This window comes from Ovis aries, chromosome 22, assembly GCF_016772045.2.
Source record: "Ovis aries strain OAR_USU_Benz2616 breed Rambouillet chromosome 22, ARS-UI_Ramb_v3.0, whole genome shotgun sequence".
NCBI classification, from domain to species: Eukaryota; Metazoa; Chordata; class Mammalia; order Artiodactyla; family Bovidae; genus Ovis; species Ovis aries.
The window spans coordinates 285,848-308,120 of NC_056075.1; the positions used below are offsets into that span (position 1 = coordinate 285,848).

Genomic DNA, 22,273 nt, shown 5'->3' on the forward strand with positions numbered 1-22,273 from the left:
ATCTACTTCAAGCATCACAGCCACATATGGAGTATTAAAAATAATTTAATGATTCTTATTTTAAAAAGAAATGCCAGGGTCAGTAATCTCTTCCTTTGCTCTTCTCTCCATTCTTTAAGAATTAATGCTGAACTACTGTCTTGTGAATTATACAAGTTGCTCAAGTCCATAAGATCCTCATAAGAGCCAATGTATTCCATGCTGATCAAAAGCAAAAGATCTCAAAGACAAAGCATTTAGAATCATTCATTGTAATTACTGTGTGTGTATACAAAAGCAAAACAAAGCAAAATAGTGGTTTGTAGGGAAAAATAAGATAAAGCAATGCATAAACTGTAGGATACCCATAAGGTTATTACCCAAATCAAACCACTATCACCCTATTAGAATACCTCCATTATGACTTTGGCAGGAAAGCATGTTACTTGCTGTTGGAGGGAGTATAAGTTGAGATAGTACTTTCTGGAGGGAAATTTAGCAATAATTATCAAAGTGCAAAATGCATAGTTTGATCCAGGAGCTTCACCTCATAGTAATAATCATCCAAACAGACAAAGATACACATATAAAGATGTTTAGTCAGGCATTTTGCATAATTATGAAAAACAGAGATAACCTAAAGGCCCATCACAAAAGGAGTGGTTCCTTGGAATGATACAGCCATGTTATCAGATACTACAGCTGTTAAAAAGAATGAGAGAGGGATTTCCCTGGGGGTCCAGTGGTGAAGAATATGCCTTGCCATGCAGGGAACATGAGTTTAATACCTGGTTGGAGAACTAAGATCCCATGTGTGGAGCAACTAAGCCCACATGCCTCAAGGAAAGATCTCAAATGACTTGAGTGTCACAACTAAGACCTGATGCACCCAAATGAATAAATGGTTTTTTTTCTTTTCAAAAAAAAAAAAAAAAAAGAATGAGAGGACTTCCCTGGTGGTCCAGTGGTTAAGGCTCTGTGCTTTCACTGCAAAGAGTATAGGTTCAAATCCTGCCCAGGGAGCTAAGATCCCACATACCATAAGGCTAAAAAAAAAAAAAAGAAAAAAAAAAGAATGACATATGTATGACGTATGCTGACATCAAACAATGTTGTGTGAAAATAATACAGTTTTTGAGTGAAAAATATATGTGGCAGAAGTATGCCCAAGAGATCCCATAATACTATATATGCATAGAAAATAAAATAAAAGAATACACACCAAGCTCTTAATAGTAGTTATCTCTAGGGGTGGGTTGTCACCTTTTTTTAAAAAATTGTTCTAAATTTTTACAATAATTTTTCAACTTTTTTTAATTTTAAAGATAACTGCTTTATAATGTTGTGTTGGTTTCTGCCATACAACATGAATCAGTCATAATTTTATATATATATATATATAAATTTACATATATATCACCTCCCTCTTGAGCCTCCTCTCCCACTCTCCCTAATTTTTCAACTTTTTAGAGGAAAAAAAAATGCTGTTTTACTCAGCTTCTTATGCATTTTAAGAGAGATTAAATGACACTTTTCTCCCCCACTACATATAAGCATCTTCTTTTTTTTAAGGTCATTTTAACTTATTTATTTTTGGTTGCCCTGGGTCTTCAGTGATGTGTACCAGCTTTCTCTAATTGTGGTGAGGCAGGGCTACTCTTTGTTGAGATGCATGGGCTTCTCATTGCACTGGTTTTTCCTGTCATGGAGCACAGGTTCTAGGCACACAGGGTTCAGTAGTTGCAACATGTGGGCTCAGTAGTTGTGGTGCATGGGTTTAGATGTCCTCTTCCTGGATCAGGGACCAAACCTGTGTCCCCTGCATTGTCAAGCAGATTCTTATTCACTGCACCACAAGGGAAGTTCTTCTGTTTTGTGTTTTTTAATTAAAAACTTTTACAAGACAAGGAAAGGCTGAGGAACTGTCACAGATTGAAGTACACACACACACACACACACACACACACACACACACACACACACACACACACAAAGGGGGTACAACAACTAAATCTGGGATCCCAGATTGGATCCTTGGACAGGAAGGGATCCCAGACTGGACCCTAGGGCAGGAAAACAACAGTGAAAAACTGAATGGTAAAATCTAAATTAGGTCAGTAGCTTAGTTTACAATATTGTATCAATGTTCCTTTCCTTATTTTGATAACTGTAAAGAGTCAGACACGACTGAGCGACTGGACTGAACTGAACTGAACTGTACTATAATTAAAGTGAAAGTCGCTTAGTGGTGTCCAACTCTTTGCGACCCCATGGACTATACAGTCCATGGAATTCTCCAGGCCAGAATACTGGAGTGGGTAGCCTTTCCCTTCTCCAGGGGATCTTCCCAACCCAGGGATCAAACTGGGGCCTCCTGCATTGCAAGCAGATTCTTTACCAAATGAGCTATAACTATGGTTATGTAAATTGTAAATAATAAGGGAAATTAAGTGAAGGATTTATGAGAACTTTCTGTACTAATTTGGCAAATTCTATAAGACTAAATTATTTCAGAATAAAAAATAATGAAAAATATTTTTTACATATTTTAAAACTTAATTCACAATTTTCCTTCCCAAGCTTCCTTCTTTTTGTGTCCCCTTTATTTATTAATGGAATTATTAGTCTCCTAGTCACCAGGCTCATTCTGACCCCCCTTTTTCTTGTTCACCTCGTCAGACAACCAAAATAATATATTCTACCCCAGTACCTATTTGTTGTTGTTGTGTAGTCACTAAGTTGTGGCTGACTATTTTGTGACCCCCATGGACTATAGCCTGCAAGCCTTCTCTGTCCGTGGGATTTCCCAGGCAAGAATTCTGAAGTAGGTTGCCATTTCCTTCTCCAGGGGATCTTTCTGACCCAAGGATTGAACCCTGCTTGGCAGACAGATTCTTTACCACTGAGTCACCTAGGAAGCCCCCAGTAACTATTACCTCAGAAACCTATTACAGTTCAACTATAATTGCTTCCTAATACTCTACAAATTACTTGCGTAACAGTCTTCTAAAAGCACAGTTTGATTTATTTCATTTTTCTGTTTAGAAAATGTCAGTGGCTCCTTATTACTTATTAAAGACCAAATTCAACCAATGAAGGTCTTTTCATTTTCTAGTCCTAACACTACTTTTTCAATAGGGCTCCCATTCACAAACATGTCCAATAATTCTCCAAAGAATGCCCTTGGGTTTTCTAAAACACGTTCGGGAGATCTATGAAGTCAAAAGTAATTTCATAATAAGACTAAAATATTTGTATCTTTCACTCTCAATTATCTCATGGGTATACAGTAGAATTTTCCAGGTTAAAGATAAGTAATACTGTGACAGACTGAATGCATGAGATGTGAGAATTCAACTATCATTTATAAGCCTGACTGTAATGAGATCTGAACATGTATAAAACAGTGGCACTTTATTTTTGTTGTTGCTGTTTTGGAATATATAGTTGTTTTAATAAAAATGTTATTTATGTTAATACAGAATCCTCAGTGAAGTTCAGTCGCTCAGTCATGTCCGACTCTTCATGACCCCATGAACTGCAGCACGCCAGGCCTCCCTGTCCATCACCAACTCCTGAAGTTTACCCAAACTCATGTCCACTGAGTCGGCGATGCCATCCAACCATCTCATCTTCTGTTGTCCCTTCTCCTCCTGCCCTCAATCTTTCCCAGCATCAGAGTCTTTTCAAATGAGTCAGCTCTTCGCATCAGGTGGCCAAAGTACTGAAGTTTCAGCTTCAACATCAGTCCTTCCAGTGAACACTCAGGACTGATTTCCTTAGGATGGACTGGTTGGATCTCCTTGCCGTCCAAGGGACTCTCAAGAGTCCTCCAACACCACAGTTCAAAATCATCAATTCTTCGGCACTAAGCTTTCTTTATGGTCTAATTCTCACATCCATACATGACCACTGGAAAACCATAGCCTTGACTACACAGACCTTTGTTGGCAAAGTAATGTCTCTGCTTTTGAATATGCTGTCTAGGTTGGTCAAAACTTTGCTTTCCAAGGAGTAAGCATCTTTTAATTTCATGGCTGCAATCACCATCTGCAGTGATTTTTGAGCCAAAAAAAAAAAAAATAATAAAGTCTGACACTGTTTCCCCATCTGTTTGCCATGAAGTGATGGCACCAGATGCCATGATCTTCGTTTTCTGAATGTTGAGCTTTAAGCCAACTTTTCACTCTCCTGTTTCACTTTCCTCAAGAGGCTCTTTAGTTCTTCTTCACTTTCTGCCATAAGGGTGGTGTCATCTGCATATCTGAGGTTATTGATATTTCTCCCGGCAATCTTGCTTCCAGCCTGTGCTTCCTCCAGCCCAGTGTTTCTCATGATGTACTCTGCATGTAAGTTAAGTAAGCAGGGTAACAATATACAGTCTTGATGCACTCCTTTTCCTATTTGGAACCAGTCTGTTGTTCCATGTCCAGTTCTAACTGGATGACTTTATTGTTATTTTAAAATTGCTAAATATTTTTCTATTTCTGTTTTAATTTCTCACATGGTAAACAGTAATAGATACAGCTTATACAAACAAAAGCTCATTGAGGCACTCAATGCTTTTAATATAAGGGGGTCCTGAGACCAAAAATTTGAGAATCATGTAGTCAGGTCTGGCCTGAGTACCTGGATGTTTGCTGAACATGGCTAAGTTTTCTGGCCTTCAAAATTTTCCCTCTCCTAAAACAACCTTCCGTCCATCTCCCTATGCCCAAATTTGACCCCTTCTTCTTAACAGTAACAGTGCTGTCTTCTCAATGGGCACTTTAAAAACAAGAACTTTAGAATCAGATCTGGCCTTACTACTGACCCTTACTAGCTATGTGACCTTGGGCAACTCCCTTAACCCCTTGCTCAAAGGCCTCATATGAGGACATCACTGGAAGAACTACGCTGCTGCTGCTGCTAAGTCACTTCAGTCGTATCTGACTCTGTGCAACTCTATAGACGGCAGCCCACCAGGCTCCACCGTCCCTGGGAGTCTCCAGGCAAGAACACTGGAGTGGGTTGCCATTTCCTTCTCCAATGCATGAAAGTGAAAAGTGAAAGTAAAGTCGCTCAGTCGTGTCCAACTCTTTGCAACCCCATGGACTACAGCCTCCCAGGCTCCTCCGTCCATGGGATTTTCCAGGCAAGAGTACTGGAGTGGGTTGCCATATTGAGAATTAAATGAAAACATGTAAGTGAAGTACCTTAATGCCTAGCATGTATAATAGAACCTCAAGAAATACTAATTTTCTCCTTCCCTCTTCTCTTCTACCAGAATGTTATTTTAAAACTAGGAATTTTTTTGCATTTATTCATGATCTCCTCCACTATACATAGCACAATGCCTTTCACATAATGTGCTTGATATTGTTTGAGTTAATACAGTTGAAGAAACAGTGTGATCAGCAGAGCATAGATCTCTCAAATTTCTACTTTTTTTTTTCAAAATGCAAATAATTAGATTTGACAACAGAACCAGAATCAATACTCCCTTATGTAGATTGCATATAATAATAAAAAAAAAAATCTTAAAAACAGGTGTCAGAGAACAGTGCAGGTCACTTAAAAAGGCAGGGGCAGTCTTTTAAATAACATATAACAACATCTAGAAGTGCATCTCTAAACAATATTCATCATTAAGGTATCAAAAACATATGCCGCCATGACAACTATTTTCAATTTATAGAATGTATAAGATTCTAGCAAAGTGTCTAAAGGCACACAAACTTTTTGTTAGAAATTTTTTGTTGTGGTTCTTCTCATTTGGAAAACCTCAAAAGTTTAAATATTCCATCCTTATTATTTATTTAAGATGCTGCTGACCTACTTTCCGAACATAGCTTTGGACTGCCTTTCCAAGATGAGTTAGGGTTTTGTGCTGAGCTGACTTAGTCTCAAAGTTAAGCTGTCTACCAGTCACCAGCGATACTTGGTGGTGGAGATACCCACAGACAGAGCTGCAGTCTGTGGCACTGACAGAGGTTTTTTTTTTTTTTTTTTTTCTTACGTGTACCAAGTTCAATTTAACCAGCTGAACTAAGCCTAGCAGGAATGAAACACTTCCATATCCTTCCTAATAGGAGTCATGATTCTGATTTTACATTCTTGTCCCAACTCCACTCCCAATGTTTTCAAGATTTTTTTAATGGTATAAGATTATGATGTTAATAAAAAAAAATCCTCACAAGTCACTGGTCAGGCACATTTGCTGATGATTAAAACCAGGGCATGAAATTTGAGGAGAACTTATTTGTGAAGAAAAGTAACTTCATTAGATATAGCTTAAAAGATATATGAAAGAGGTCCTCTGGAACCTTACATGTCTCCAGGAAAATACATATGAGACTAGCTACAGGCCTCAAGGGTCACCTCCTCAATGTGTGAATTAAAGTTTAGATCACTCAAGGGAGTCCTGGAAAGTTTCTTCAGGACAGAAAGTGTGATCTAGAAAGGAACTGGTATAAAATATCTTGGCTGACACAAACTTCTTTCTAGATAAAAAATAAACTCAAATGTGAAACATTAAAAAAGTTATAAGAGCTAGGAAATTCTGAACAGCCACACGAATCACCTCCGAGTTTTGTTTTCTTTTCTCATTCCACTTCTTTAAAATTGTGGCACATCACAATATTTGAACACAAATAATGTTCATTTGTTAAAAATGTGGATTGCTGGCACACAGAAAAAAGGTAATGGTTTTTCTTTTTTAATTTGCCAGTTACTAAACACAGCACTCAGGGTTGCTGCATTTTGTCCCATAGGCCATGTGCACCAACTCTAAGTGGCACCATTCACATAGATTTCAGTGTGAATGGTGTTCCCCAGGGCTCTACAAAACTTCACTACAGAAAGCTGCATGTTTAAAAAATGGAAAGCATATCTTTTAAACCCAACTTAGGATATGATCTATTTTGAATAAACAAATAACACTTTTGATATAGAAGCAAAAGGGATGGTGTTTGACATCTGAGTGGTACTACTAGCACTTACTTTAACTTCAACAATGTACTGAAAATGGAAAGAAAATAGCAAGCTTGGAATTCAAAAATTAAAAGTGAAGACAGTGACGTTCTAGTGGAGGGAAAAGTTTTTTTTTTGATAAGCGCTGCCAGGTCAACTGGGGGAAAAAAATGTAGGAGAAAAAAAAAACAAAACAAAACAAAACAAAACTTGATCTCCTCCACTTCAAACTTATCAAAAAAAGTCAACCAATTCTACATAGATCATAGATTTAAATATGGAAGGTAAAGTAGTAGTGCTTTACAAAGAAAACATAAAATGTATTCATGACCTTGGGGGAGACAGACATTTCTTAAATAAGACACACAGAGCATTAACTATAAGAGAAAAAGAGAAAAACGTGAACTTGATTAAAATAAAGAACATCTATCTGTTCAGAGAAAAGACACATTAAAAGTGTGAAAAGGTAAACCATGAAATAAAAGATATTTGTAATACATGTATCTGAAAAAAGGCTTGAATCTAGAACATGTTAAAAAATATATATATTCCTACAGATCAATTTTTCAAAGACAGACAAATAAGCACGTTACAAAAGAGAGTACCAACTGGCCGACATGCACCAGCTTCATTTGTCATCGAGGAAATGCAAATTAAAACCAAAATGCTATGTCACTATAACCCTCAAAGGATGGTGAAACTATAAGAAAAGTACAAGTGATGGTAAAGATGTGAAGCAACTGGAACTCTCACATGCCACTAGCAAAAAAGTCTGACAGTGACCATTAACGGTGAACACAGGCATACACCAATGATCCAGAATTCTACTGCTAGTTACACAGAGAGAAATCATATAATGTAAAAGATGGTATAAAAGATCAAATAATGAGACTATATATATAGCTGTAAGTCTATATATGAAAAGAACTCGTTATAGTTAACACATTGTATATACATATATTTTGTGTGTATATCTTTCAATTTCATTTCTGGTGGCTTTTTAAATTGAAAACTGATACATAGTTTCAACTTTTGTCTTCTTTGAGACAAAGTAAGCTTAAAACAAACTAATGTTACATTTAAACAGAGACTATGCAATAAATATCAAAGGGGTGAATGCATACCCCAAAATAGTCCATGTCAATGAAGCAGTTTTCTATTCCAATCTGACACTCAAATTAAAATAATAATAATAATAATTAGGGTATTTAAATTTCAAAAAAAAATACAAGATACAGTAATGAAAAGCAGATTACAAGATACTGTTCCTGTACTATGACTAGCACTATAAAAGCACTATGAATCCACAAAAAACATGTACTTAATCAATTTATATAGCTTTACATGGCTAAGCACCTCTACTTTAGTTCAGATTTGTACATCCAACCAGACACAAAGAAAAGTACTGAGAGGCCTGAAACTGAATTTTAAATTGGCACAGATGGCATGTTTATAACATCCCTACAATATGCTGACTGTTCTCCATAAAACCAACCTAGACACAGTCCCTGCCTCGAGGGGACTTAAAATCTAAAAGTAGATGAGGCAGCCTAATTCAAAGAGAGTAAACAAATAAAAGGAAACAAAGAAGGGAATGTAAGAGAAGAGAAGCCTCATTAATCTCTCAGCTCCCAGGAGGCTAAGAGCCCAATCTGAACAGGGGAGAAGGAAAACTGACGAGTCAGAGTTTCCTTATTTACCATCATCCTTAATATGACAGGATGCAGTAAATATTCTCCAACAAATTGTGCTGACCAGACTGAAAATGCTTTGTTGTTCTCTAGTCTCAACATTCAGAAGGTCTCAATCTCCATAATAGATAAAATATATATCCCAATGGGTATGCATAAAAGACATTAGCAGCCCATGCACAGGAACTGATTTACAGTCCAAAATCTAAATTACTGAATCCAAAGCATATGAAACTGTTATTTAAAAAATCCTGGCTCAACAGGCAATTAATTAAGGTGACAACCATCTTTATCTCAAAACTCTTAAAACAAAACAGCAATTCTTACTGGATTGCATTTTTTAAGTTGTCTCTAAAAGGATATATGAGCTATATTTGGTTTGTCTGTAAATAAACAATTCATGGGCTTACAGTTCAGACTCTGATCTCCTTATCCAGCTGACTAGAGCTATTTCAATAAGGAGATGTCAAACAATTCTCAGAAATGTCTCTGAATACAGAACCTCTCTAAGCCCTTGAATTTAAAAGAAAAGAAAAAAAAAGTATTTTAGACCATGAAGATTCCTTCTGGAAGACTTCAAAATGCTGATGACATCCAACTAATTAAGTTAGAGGAACCAAATTCACTTCAATAAAAAGGTCCTGGCTGCTTCACTGTCTTTTTGGATGAGGTATCTCTGGCAAAGACTGTCTATTAAAAATGATATCGCAGCCAAATCCCACACAAAAAGATGATGAAGAAAGAAATGACACTATTGACTTTGCTGCATCAAAGTAATATTTACTGAGTCTGAACTATAAAGAGCACAATTTAGAATAAATGTTGGAGGTCACTTAGGGACATTATCTAGCCAGTGTCTCAGATCTGTAACCACTTTCCCCCAGTGCTCTCTACAGTACCACAGTATGATGGCTTTCAATTTCCCAAAATGTTATTTTGCCTCTAGTTTAAAACATGACTTCCATTTAAAGAAAAGACTTAATGATCTCCTGTTATACATACCATTTCCCTGGTAGCTCAGCTGGTAAAGAATCTGCCTGCAATGAGACCTCAGTTCAATTCCTGGGTCAGGAAGATCCACTGGAGTAGGGATAGGTTACCCACTCCAGTATTCTTGGGCTTCCCTGGTGGCTCAGCTAGTAAAGAATCCGCCTGCAATGTGGGAGACCTGGGTTGGGAAGATTCCCTGAAGGGAACAGCTACCCACTCCAGTATTCTGGCCTGAAGAATTCCACAGACAGCGGAGCCTTGCAGGCTCCAGTCCACGGGGCCGCAAGAGTGGGACATGACTGAGCAAATTTCACTTCATACATAATATTTCCTCAGGAAAATCTCCTGGAGAAGGGAATGGCAACCCACTCCAGCATTCTCAACTGGGAAATCCAATGGACAGAGGAACCTGGCAGGCTACAGTCCATGGGGTCCCAAGAATCAGACACAACTTAGTGACTAAACCACCACCATACGTATTTCCACCATAGGACTTACATATATAAAAATATATCTTGACATACTCAAGGTATCCAGTAAAAACTGTGAGTCTACCTTGTGAAGATTATGGTAAAAATGCACTTATTCCAGTAACTTGAACTCTAAACCTTGGGATCACCATGTTTCCTTCCTTCCTGCATGCCCCATCCCCCTCTACACTAACCAGTACCAGGTTGTTCAGATTCCCCTTTAGTCCAAATCCTCCCAATGAAAGGGTCCCAGGAGGAGACCCGTCATGTAGAAAAACTGAGTTCCAAAGGGCAGAAGAGTCTGAGAAAAGTCAGAGAGACATTTCAGAAAAACAAGCCAAAGGTCTGAACCAGGGAGACACTATTAAAGAATCTGGGATCAGACTGGGCAGTAGACCAAAGAGTCAGTAGAGACTCTAAGGCCCAGAGCCTGAGATGTGACTAGAAGGGCCAAGCACAGGGAGGTGTGGTGGGTCAGACCAACTCAAAAAGGCCGGGTGGTACAATCAGCCTACAACTTTTCGCATATATCCCTCTTTCCAAATGTCCTCTGCCATCAGGCTAGCTCAGACCCTCCTGGACCTCACATGAACAAGTGCAACAATGTCTTAACTAACCTATTTCTCTATTAACACTCTGTGGTCAAAGTATCTTAAAGTCCCTTGTCAAACCTTTTCAATGTTTTTCATTAGCCTTAATAGAAGATTTATAAATCCTTAAAATGACTTTGAGGATCTGTCCCCTCTCTAGCCCCACATGTGCAACCACTTTCCCCCAACCATTCTCTGTATCAGTCATAATGACTTTCACTTCCCCAAAATGTTGTCTTGTCTCTAGTTTCAAACATGATTTCCTTTTAGACAGAAGACTCTTAATCACGCCCCCCACCACACACACATGCAATCACTTTGTCGCATCTTAAATACCATTTCCTTAAGGGGGCTTTCCCTGAATCCTCCAAAGAGTCCCTGCTATATTTGCATGGCACTCTATACATCCCTTTTTGTGACAAATCTATAAACGGTAAAGAATCTTGTGTTCTATGAGGGCAAGAATGTATATCTAGCAATAGGATTAAGAATGTTATTTCCTTACTTAAAAACCTTCAATGGTATCCCCCAACTTCTGCATTAAGAACACATTTGCCAGCATGCTGGCTCAGACAGTAAAGAATCCACCTGCAATGCAGGAGACCTGGGTTCGATCCCTGTGTCAGGAAGATCCCCTGGAGAAGGGAATGGCATCCATTCCAGTATTCTTGCCTGGAGAATCCCATGGGCAGAGGAGCCTAGTGGGCTACAGCCCATGGGATTGCAGAGTCAGACACAACTGAGCGACTAACACTTGTCAATACAGGTATTCAAGGCCCTCCACAGTATGAAGTGTTAAGTTTGTACTATTTTCTGACCCCACAAAACAGGATTATCTGTTCCTTTCCAAATAGTGCTTGCATTTCTGTAACTTCCTCTACGAACCTGGTTTCCATGTCTTTGCTACCCAACACCATCATCCCATTCTCTCTTTTTTTAATATTTACTTATTTTTATATTTACTTATTTATCTGGCTCTTCTCAGTCTTAGTTGCGGCATGTGGGATCTAGTTCCCTGACCAGGGAATGAACCTGGGCCCCATGCATTGGGAACATGGATTCTTAGCCACTGGACCACCAGGGAAATTCCATTCTACTCTTTTTTGGTCTGCAGTTTCTGAATTTTCTATAATAAACATGGATTTCTTTTATAATAGAAAAAAAAATGCTACCCAATCTTCCAAACCTATATCTAATTCTATCTTCTCCATAGACTTTTTCCTGATTTCCCCCAAATAAATTTGGCCTCTCCCACCTTTGACTCCCTTCATGCTCAAGTATGGTGTATTTTCCTTAGTATCCGAGTTGTTGTGATACATCTCATATCTTTATTAGTTTAAAAGTTCTCAGATAATGCTGCTATACCTTGCTTTCCCATACATCTTCTTATCATATTTTGCATATGTCTTATATACATAAGTGAAAGTGAAGTCGCTCAGTCGTGTCCGACTCTTTGCGACCCGTGGACTGTAGCCCACCAAGCTCCTCCGTCCATGGGATTCTCCAGGCAAGAATACTGGAATAGGTTGCCATTTCCTTCTCTAATACATAAGGTGCTCCATAAATGCATTAATTTGAATCTAAAAAATCTACTATATGTAAAGCAGTTGTCTAAGGCAGTTGTCTAAATATATGGATAATCTTTTTTATTTTTTTTTGGTTGTACTGGGTCTTTGTTGCTGTTCACAGGCTTTCTCCAGTTGCGGTGAGCAGGGACTACTCTCTACTTGCAGTGCATGATGGGCTCCTCATTGCAGTGGCTTCTCTTCCTGTGGATCACACGCTGTACGTACAGGGGCTTCAGTGGTTGCAGCTTGTGGGCTCAGTAGCTGTGGCACACAGGCTTAGCTGCTCTGTGGCATGTGAAATCTTTCCAGACCAGGGATTGAATCCATGTCCCTTGCATTAGTAGGAGGATTCTTATCCACTGTACCACCAGGGAAGTCCTAAAATTATCTTTAAAGTACAAAAGATACCTGTGAAACAGATGGGTGCTAAATGGAATGAGAAAATCACATTATGTTACCAGTATAAAAAGAGAAATAAATCTTATTTACATCTCAAATAAATGCTCTTTAATCAAAAGGTAATTTATCTTTAGAGACTCATTAATTTTATATTATACACAAAGCTAAACATTCAGAAAACTAAGATCATGGCATCTGGTCTCATCACTTCATGGGAAATAGATGGGGAAACAGTGGAAACAGTGTCAGACTTTATTTTGGGGGGCTCCAAAATCACTGCAGATGGTGACTGCAGCCATGAAATTAAGACACTTACTCCTTGGAAGGAAAGTTATGACCAACCTAGATAGCATATTCAAAAGCAGAGACATTAGTTTGCCAACAAAGGTCCGTCTAGTCAAGTCTATGGTTTTTGTGTGGTCATGTATGGATGTGAGGGTTGGACAGTGAAGAAAGCTGAGCGCCGAAGAATTGGTACTTTTGAACTGTGGTGTTTGAGAAAACTCTTGAGAGTCCCTTGGACTGCAAGGAGATCCAACTAGTCCATCCTAAAGGAGATCAGTCCTGGGTGTTCATTGGAGGGACTGATGCTGAAGCTGAAACTCCAATACTTTGGCCACCTCATGTGAAGAGTTGACTCACTGGAAAAGACCCTGATGCTGGGAGGGATTGGGGGCAGGAGGAGAAGGGGACGACAAAGGATGAGATGGCTGGAAGGCATTACCGACTCGATGGACCTGAGTGTGAGTGAACTCCAAGAGTTGGTGATGGACAGGGAGGCCTGGTGTGCTGTGATTCATGGGGTTTCAAAGTCGGACACGACTGAGCAACTGAACTGAACTGAAGATACCCACATTTATTCCAATTCTGACAATTTAAAATAGAATTTTAATTCAAGTTTCATGTAGCAGCAAAACAGTACCACTGCTCCATATTTATTTTTATGACCATTTTTGCTGTTTACAGGACAAAAGGAAAACAGCACATGACATTAGTTAAATGTGCTGAAAATTATAAGTCAGAAAAGGCCACAGTAGTTACCTAGTTCAACCCATTAAATTTCTAGATAAAGAAAATAAGGACTATGAGTTTCTTGGCCAAGGTCACAAAGCCAAAGCCAGGACAAAGGCTCAGACCATCTGACTTCCACTTCAGCACTCTTCCTACTGCAAAACAATACTCAATTCAAGGTTGTAATAACTAGAGCACATTATTTTCATTTGACACTGAAGCCAACAATGCTCCAGTATTGAATTAAGGCCATTTGCACATTTTCAGTCATGCTTAAGAGAAATCTAAGTGTGACAAATGAAGGAATGAAAAGAAATTCTTATTATCTTTTCCCAGGAGGCTTCTCCCTTATAAACAGATAGAAATGAACACTACTTCACAAGCTTTGAGAGCATCTGTGTTCAGACACTCTGAAAAGCAAGAAAAACATGATAGGAAATTACATACATGATAGAATTTTGACACATGATGGAACATGCAACACAGAGCATTTTAAATGCTTCATTATCAAAAGTTATCATTTATTTCATAGTAACAAAGAAAGATATGCTTCAGGGAAAAAGAAAAAAAGGCAGCAGCCTATTTCTCAAAGCCTACTTAAAACACAAACCTATCTACCAATATTTACATTTTTAGTTTCATCCCTAATAACTGGCACATAGTAGGCATTAATAAGCATTTTCATAATAAGGTAAGTAATCTCTCTTAGTATCACCCAGTACTATTCTTGAATACAGCAGCTGTATGCATTGACAGTTTGTATCAAACAGAAATGTTCCAAGACTAGAACATTTTATGTGTCGTGTACATGTATGTCTGTATGTGTGCCTGTATGTATATATATAGGTTCATTTGCTTTCTCTATATATATATGTACACATATAGGTATATGTATGAACATATGGTAGGCTTCCCAGGTGGTTCAGTGGTAAAGAATCAGCTTGCCAATGCAGGAGACAGGAGATATAGGTTCAATCTCTGGGTCAAAAAGATCCCCTGGAGAAGGAAATAACAGCAATCCATGCCACTATTCTCACCTGCGTAATGCCATGGACAGAGGAGTCTGACGGGCTAAAGTCCAAGGGGTCACAAAGACTGAGCAACTGAGCATGCATGCATGCATAAATATATGGCATGTATTTCTGACAACAGTGATCTTACCTAAAGATCTTATGCTATGGGACAGTGATTTTGAAACTTTCATTACAGCAACTACTAATTTAAAAAAAAAGGATTATACACCACAAGCTAGTACACATAACACACATGCACAGGAACACATACAAATAACTAAAACTAAGGTCTCATGAAACACCATTACTATATCCAAAGCACTAATATTATCTATCCTATTTTTAAAACTGCTGTTTGTGATCCACTAAACTGATTTTGTCATCCCTGTTCTGAAAGCTCATAAAAGTGCAAGAAAACACTAAAATATCAGCAAGGTGCATGCAATCCTTAGACCATAGCCTAGAAGCCAGCCAGACACTGGCAAAATGAAGACTAGAAATCCCTGGTAGCTCAGGAGAGCCCATCTGCAATGCAGGAGACAGGGGTTCAATCCCTGGGTCATCAGGAAGATTCCCTGGAGAAGGAAATAGCAACACCCCACTCCAGTATTCTTGCCTGGAGAATCCCATGGACAGAGGAGCCTAGTGGGCTATAGTCCATAGGGTCACAGAGTCAGACACAACTGAGCAACTAAACAAAAGATGCCAAACAGAGATGGGCAAAATTAAGACTAGAAATCACTAAACACTATTCATTCCAAAATCTACGCTGAATGCCAGAAGGATGTTATTACTGTGTAAGTAAAAAATAAAGACCATATTCTTGACCATAAAACAGGTCAAAAATTTTAAAGGCATCAAATTATAACACATATTATGATCACAATGGAATTAAGTTAGAAATCAGTAACAGAAAGCTCTGTAACATCCCAATTATTTGGAAAATAAATCGTGTTTTTTAAATAACTCAAGGACCAAAAAGGAAATCAAAAGGTAAATTAGAAAGTATTTTTAACTAAATGAAAATACAACATATTAAAACTTGGGGGAAGCAAAAAAACACCCTCAAGAGTTTTACGGGTGTAGAGAAGAACAACAGGCCCAGGTCACCACCTCAGCTGGGTTCCCTCTCAGTTCAGTTGCTCAGTCGTGTCTGACTCTTTGTGACCCCATGGACTACAGCACGCCAGGCTTCCCTGTCCATCACCAGCTCCCGGAGCTTACTCAAACTCATGTCCATTGAGTCAGTGATGCCCTACAGCAATCCAAACTGCTCACAGAAGGAGGGTGGCAACCTGGAGGGAAAACCATTGGGTTAATTTTACTGCTAATAAAGGAGAAGGAATCAACCCCCACCTCGCCCCAGATAGAAAGGCTTTCCTAAATCTGAAAAGAAAGTAGGAATCTAATAAGCTGTCAGTGAAGGAGAAGAACCATGCAAACAGGATAATATGAATACAGAAGAGTGGGGACAACATCCAGGAAAAGGCAAGACAGGAAGCTCCAGAGCATGGTGGTGATCCGACCCAGTGGTAGATGAAGTGTGTCATGGTGGTTTCCTCCCCATACCGAGGACAGCTCCTGGAACACAGGAGCCTATCTATCACTACTGTCTAATGTAAGTAACTGAATCTTCAGATTCTGCCCAGAACCAAGATAAATTTGGGGGAAAAAACCCTCAGCTTCTCAGAGGCCATATAGACCAACAAAAATAGAAACTATCTTGCCTTCAATTGTTCTGAGGTGCCCTGAGGGTCCCTCAATACCCAAACCTACAAATCTGGATTATATTAAATATTTCAGTTTTTGGGTTTTTTTTAAGATTTATTTATTTTGGCTGTGGTGAGTCTTTGTTGCTGTGAGTGGACTTTCTCCAGTGGCAGTGAGTAGGGGCTACTCTTCATTGTGGTGCATGGGCTTCTCATTATGGTGGTTTCTTCTGTTGCGGGCACTGGCTCTAGGTGCATGGGCTTTAGTAGTTGTGGCAAATGGGCTTAGTTGCTCCAAGGCATGTGGGATCTTCCTGGACTAGACAGATTCTTAATCACTGGGCCACCAGGGAAACCCTGTTTCAGTATTGTTTAAGCCAGCATACAGGGTTAACAGAAGACAGCATAAGTGTTTAAATACTTATTTTTAATTAAACATATTCTCAATTTATCCAGTGTTTAAAAAGGGGGAGGAGGAGCCAATTCATTATAGACAACCATTAGCTCAGTTTGATGGAAAGTATTACTAACTGATCATTCTGATTAGTGGGGTTCATTAAATATGTTTTCTACATGTATTTCGGGGAACTAAAATGAATAAGGATGCTACTTTGCTTTGCTGGAGGCAATCACACATCCTGCTAGGTTTAGTTTTTATATGGGCCTGGCTTCCTAAAATAGGCATAAACTGCCATATTTAGATCTATGCTATTTATTTCCACAGAGAAGGAACCTCAGAACTTTTAAAGTAGGATAGGTTATCTAATCTTTTTACACCTTTGTTAAGATAAAAGAAGAAAAATACATGATCCTGGAGGCAAAAGAAAGACTGAACTTAATTACAAAGATTTAAAAGCAGAAAAATTCATAGTGTCCTTTTAGAAAAAGAACATTTTCTTCCTTTCATCTCAAGGCAAAGCATTTATCTACCAACAAGCACAAATACTGTGTTCCTTCTTTTTAAAACCTTTTCAGTCATATCCTTTTTAGTGGAAAAAACCTGGAGTCTTAATCTTATAATCTGAAAATCTTTCTAACATATCTGAACTGTTGACTACTTTTAAAAGTCATTATAGGAACTAATAGCTAGATTAATTCATAAACCATTTTCTCAAAAAAAAAAAAACTTCACAATGAAATTTTCTTTTGACAGAACATTTATGAATTACAACCATTTTTTCCTAAATCCTTTCAGAGGGGAAAAATTTAAAGTGATAGAACAAAGATAAACAAAGTTTTATTATTCTTTTACCATGTTAACTGATCTAGTGCACATCACTTTAAAGTAGAAATTTACAATGCATAGTCAACACACTGAATGATGTGTCTATGAAGATGATTAAATATGCCAAGGTATTAATTACAATACCACTTTACATTTGTATAGAATGTTTCAGTTTGCAAAACATGCCCATAAATTCATTTGACTCTATGTCCTTCAATTTAAGTACAACAGATAGAAGATGTGAGTCCATCTGGATATACCGAAATAGTTAAGAGCAGGGATTCTGGAGCCAACTGCCTGGTTTGGACTGCTAGCGCTGCCACTTACAATTACAGAATGTGATTTTGAGTACATTACTCAAAATCTTTGGGCCTTAGTTTCATCATCTGTAAAACAGGGATAATAATCATTTCTACCTCGTGGGTCCACTAATGATTAAATCAACTAATATATGTCAAGCACTTAATCCAGTGTTTAGCAAAGAGTAACCATTATATGTCATACATGCCAATTTTACTTATCAGCAGCATAATTGTATGGATAGGGAAACAAGCTAGTAAGTCACAGAGCCAGGAATAGAAACCATAGCTTCTTCTCCCATTTGATGTTTCATCCACAAAAGGCTGGGGTTTTGTTGTTGTTGGGGTTTTGTTGTTGTTGCAATTTTGAAGTATCAGAAGGTTTTCCAGACTGACAAAAAGTAGTGTAATGTGAAATTGTACAAATCAAAAAATTCAACAGCTCAAAACACTTACAAAGTTGTATTTTAATCTATATTATATATATACATTTTAAGTTAAACTGAAATTAAATTAAAAATATAAATATTCCATTTTGTCGACAGAAGTATACACTGAGGAACAGTCATCTGTGTTGCTATATTTGCAAAGTAAAACTCAAATCTAGAAGGAAAATACTAAGATGATAACTGTGTTAGAATTTCCTTTTTTTTTTTTTTTCTGGTTTTCAAGACATTTAGGACTATGATATTTGAAATTTAAAAAATGATTTCCAAAATATGTTTACAGAAATCGGTATTCATAGAGAGAGTGAAGTCACTCAGTTGTGTCCAACTCTTTGTGACCCCATGGAATGTACCCTGCCAGGCTCCTCTGTCCATGGGTTTTCCAGGCAAGAGTACTGGAGTGGGTGGCCATTTCCTTCTCCAGGGGATCTTCCCAACCCAGGGACCGAACTCTGGTCTCTCGCATTGCAAGCAGCCGTTTTACCATCTGAGCCACCAGGGAAGCCCCACTGATAGAAGAAATACTTCAAAAAAAAAAAGAAAAGAAAAGAAAAAAAAAGAAGAAACACTTCAGAATTAATTCTAGAAAATAATAAATGTCCACCTGAAAAACTATACTCTTTTTTCAGACATGTTTGAGGGTATCTTTCCTTAGACTTTGTTTGAGTTTTTCCCTTTAGTGATTTAAGTGACTGTGACATCTTCCACTGTATCTAAAAATAGGGAAAGAGTGTGTGAATTTATAAGCTGACATGCAAAGCTGGCACTGGATGTCTAAATTAGAGTATTAAATAACAGCATACTCTTAGCATAGAAATATATTTTAAGCACTCATATCTGCATGCTTTGTATATTCATACAAATAAACATTGAATTCAACCATCTTTCATCTTTTCCTATGAAGTGAAAAACTGTGAAGTCATGACCTTTTTAAAACACGCCAAATCACTTCTTAAGAGATTAACTTGGACAAAGCACTCCACTCGAAACCTCAAGCTCCTTCTCTGAACAACAGTGAGTAGACTAGAATGTCAGTCAGTGGTTCATGACCTTTCTTCCACAGCAGCCCATCTGAGGGACTCACCAGCATCTCTCCATTTACAGCAATGGTTCATTCAGTTCAGTGGCTCAATCGTGTCCAACTCTTTGCGACCCCATGGACTACAGCAGTGGGGATGGTCTGAAATGTCCCATGGTTGATTCTGATGTACTACCCTAGAAGCTGTTCCCCTGCCTTTCACTCTTGAAAGTACTTTAAGGTTCTGCACAGTTCCAAAGCCTGCCACTGTAGGCCCAGGAAAATCGCAACCCAATGACCTTATCTGACAGTGTTACTTTAATACATTTTAAAAGAGAGGCCAAAAGTTAATAACATGGATTCTTTTGTTGAAGCACGGAAGATTCAAAAAGAATTTATATACTGATGATATCAAAGAGGGCTCTGTAACTTAACTGTTCACATGGCAAACAGCATACCTCCCCTGGAATTCACTTCTCATCAAGAAGGTAGTAAAGAAAGAGAAAATGTGGGGAATCAAACAAAATACTTCCTAAAGTTGAGAGTGGTCTGAACAAGTGATCAATGGAAAAGAGATCTGTACAAATCACTTTTTTTTGGTAACAGAGAAGGGGAGCCAAAGATTGACACACAGAGATGGGATGCTATGTCATATCCAATTTTTTTTTTTTTTAACCAGACAACTCTGTTATAAACTAATAACTAATAATGACTAAAAATATGATTTGGGTATATGCCATATTATAAATACAAGCCAAAGACATTGGCTCAGCAAGGAGACTGATACATTGCCCAGGACACTTAACAGTGTCCATTTTCTGTGAATGTTCACTTACTGTCGACAAATTTTACACTATTTGAAGCTACTATACATGTAGTCTTGCAAAAAACTCTTACAACTAGGGAAGAAGGAAATGGAATTTTAAGACTTCCTTGGAAAATGTGTGTTTACCTCAAATGTGAGCCAACATTACATCATCATTTAAAAGTACACAAGGCATGGCAAAGATGCTGAGTGGGGTTTCAAAATTAGAATCATGTATATGAAAAAAAGTGTGTAACTGCATTATCTTCAAATCAGAAAACATAGTAATCAACACATGCTGATTTTAGCTATGTGCTTTACCGTGAGAGTAACCTTAACAGGCACAAAAAATAACAGTATTTCTCAGATCTCGGATCATTTGACCCCTCCCCATCACCACCACCACCAAATTGGCTGGGTCAGAAAGTTGCTGTCCTCTGTACCAGAAGATGACATCAATGGTAACTGAGAATACAATGTATACTTCCCTATCACTGCCTTATTGATTCGTGCCAGAAGAAGTTGATAAAAATTTTTTTTGGTAGTATTTCTTCTGAAATCCTTTAGAAAACATGCTGTCCATCTCTGGCTTAACTTGCTGAACGCATTTCTCATTAAAAAAACAAATTCTCAATGTTCTCCACATGAACCATAACAGTAAAGCCTAAAGCTTGTGAAAGGGAACAGACTAAATAACCCAACAAGAAACAAAAGTGAACAGAAAGAAAACGCCCCAATCTCAGGTCTGTAACATGTTCACATTAGAGACGGTAGCAAAAAGCATTCATGAGAAAACAATTCCTTACACTGAGTTGGGACGGAAACATATTTGTTTAATGTATATAAACATTTCTTCCTCATTCTATACCCATGTGTCAAAGCATGGAACTATCTAATTTGTGACAGTTTCTGTTGTGTCTCAAACTTTACATATAAGTTTATCATGGCGAGAAAAAAAAAAAAAATTGCTTGGCTTGACTCACCATGAATCACAGCCAGGAGGTCATCTTGTTGTGTATCAGCAACTATGTTTTCACTACAGCTATGTGACCTCAAGTGGCAGCAGCAGAGGCACCAAAATAGAAGGGGCAGGAGGCTTCTCCTGGTTTCTCGGTCCCAAATGGGCTTTTCCAGCCCATTCGGGCATCTGAGCAAGAGCCAACCGCAGAGGAGAGAAAGAACAAACCCAACAGCTCCGCGGAGGAAGGTTGCAGGCCCACCACACCTTCCATGCCCTCCCGGGAGCAGGGGAAGGCAAAATCATAAAAGAGGACAGGTTTCAGAAACAGCATGAAGAAAGCAGCATGACAAGGGCCAAAGCTAGCCGGGTGTAAGGCAAAATCCAGTGACCCAGCGGCACATAGGTCTGGAGGTCTGGAGACAGAAGCAGCTCTCCTGCCAGGGATCCCCAGGCGCAGCTCCGGCGTGAGAGCACATCGGGCCCCCTGCCTCCAAGCACCTCCAGCACCCGGGACCTGTCGCTGCTCCCACCTCACCTGTCGGGTGCCCGCTGGCCCGCCGGCGTCTCTGGCCCCCGGTCCCCGCCCTAGCCCATCTTCCCTGCACGCTCCCTCCCGGCGCGTCTCTCGGGACCACCACTGGGGTCAGCGTGCGCGGCGAGCCGAAGCCCGCCCCGCTGCCCCAGGCCCGGCCCCGGCACTCACTTTCTGAATCCGCTTCAGCGCCATCGGTCAGGGAGGGCGGCTGGGACACTGGCCGGCGGGGGACGGCTGCAGGGCTCGGGGGCGTGGGGTAGTGCGGGCTCGGATCGCCGGCTGTTCGGCTGGCTCAGCCGGGTGGGTTCCCGGGTCGCTGCTGTCTGGCTAGCTCTGGGCGCGGGTGCCTGCTCTGAGTGAGCCCGAGCGCTAGTGTGCGAGTGTGCGGGCGGGGACGCCGGCGACACTCTTTTGTTTCCGCTTTTGCTTCTGGGAAGGAATCTGCGGCCGCCCGGCCCCGCCCCCTCCCGCCAAGCGTACTGGGAAATGCAGTTCCTGCATCCTACTCGGCCGCTGCCCGGTTCGGAGACCTTCACCCACTGCCAGGTCTGGGTTAGTCTCTGCAGATGGATTTCGATCAAGTAACTGAAACTGGAGTTCCCAACCTGTAAAA

At 39.3% G+C, this 22,273-nt stretch overlaps 1 protein-coding gene across 6 annotated transcripts in view; it reads right to left on the reverse strand.

The window, feature by feature from the left end:
- Positions 1–22,046, reverse strand: part of UBE2D1 (ubiquitin conjugating enzyme E2 D1) — a 38,953-nt gene extending 16,907 nt beyond the window's left edge. For 5 of the 6 annotated variants that reach the window (XM_027960643.2, XM_042238464.1, XM_027960642.2 and 2 more), the window contains exon 1: positions 21,829–22,046. In XM_027960643.2, the coding sequence (XP_027816444.1) occupies positions 21,829–21,852 (24 nt within the window). In that variant the 5' untranslated portion in view covers positions 21,853–22,046. Of the gene's footprint in view, positions 1–15,886; positions 15,958–21,828 lie in introns of all 6 variants that reach the window. The other variant, XM_042238465.1, reaches the window with a different exon arrangement.
- Positions 22,047–22,273: the final 227 nt, after the last annotated feature.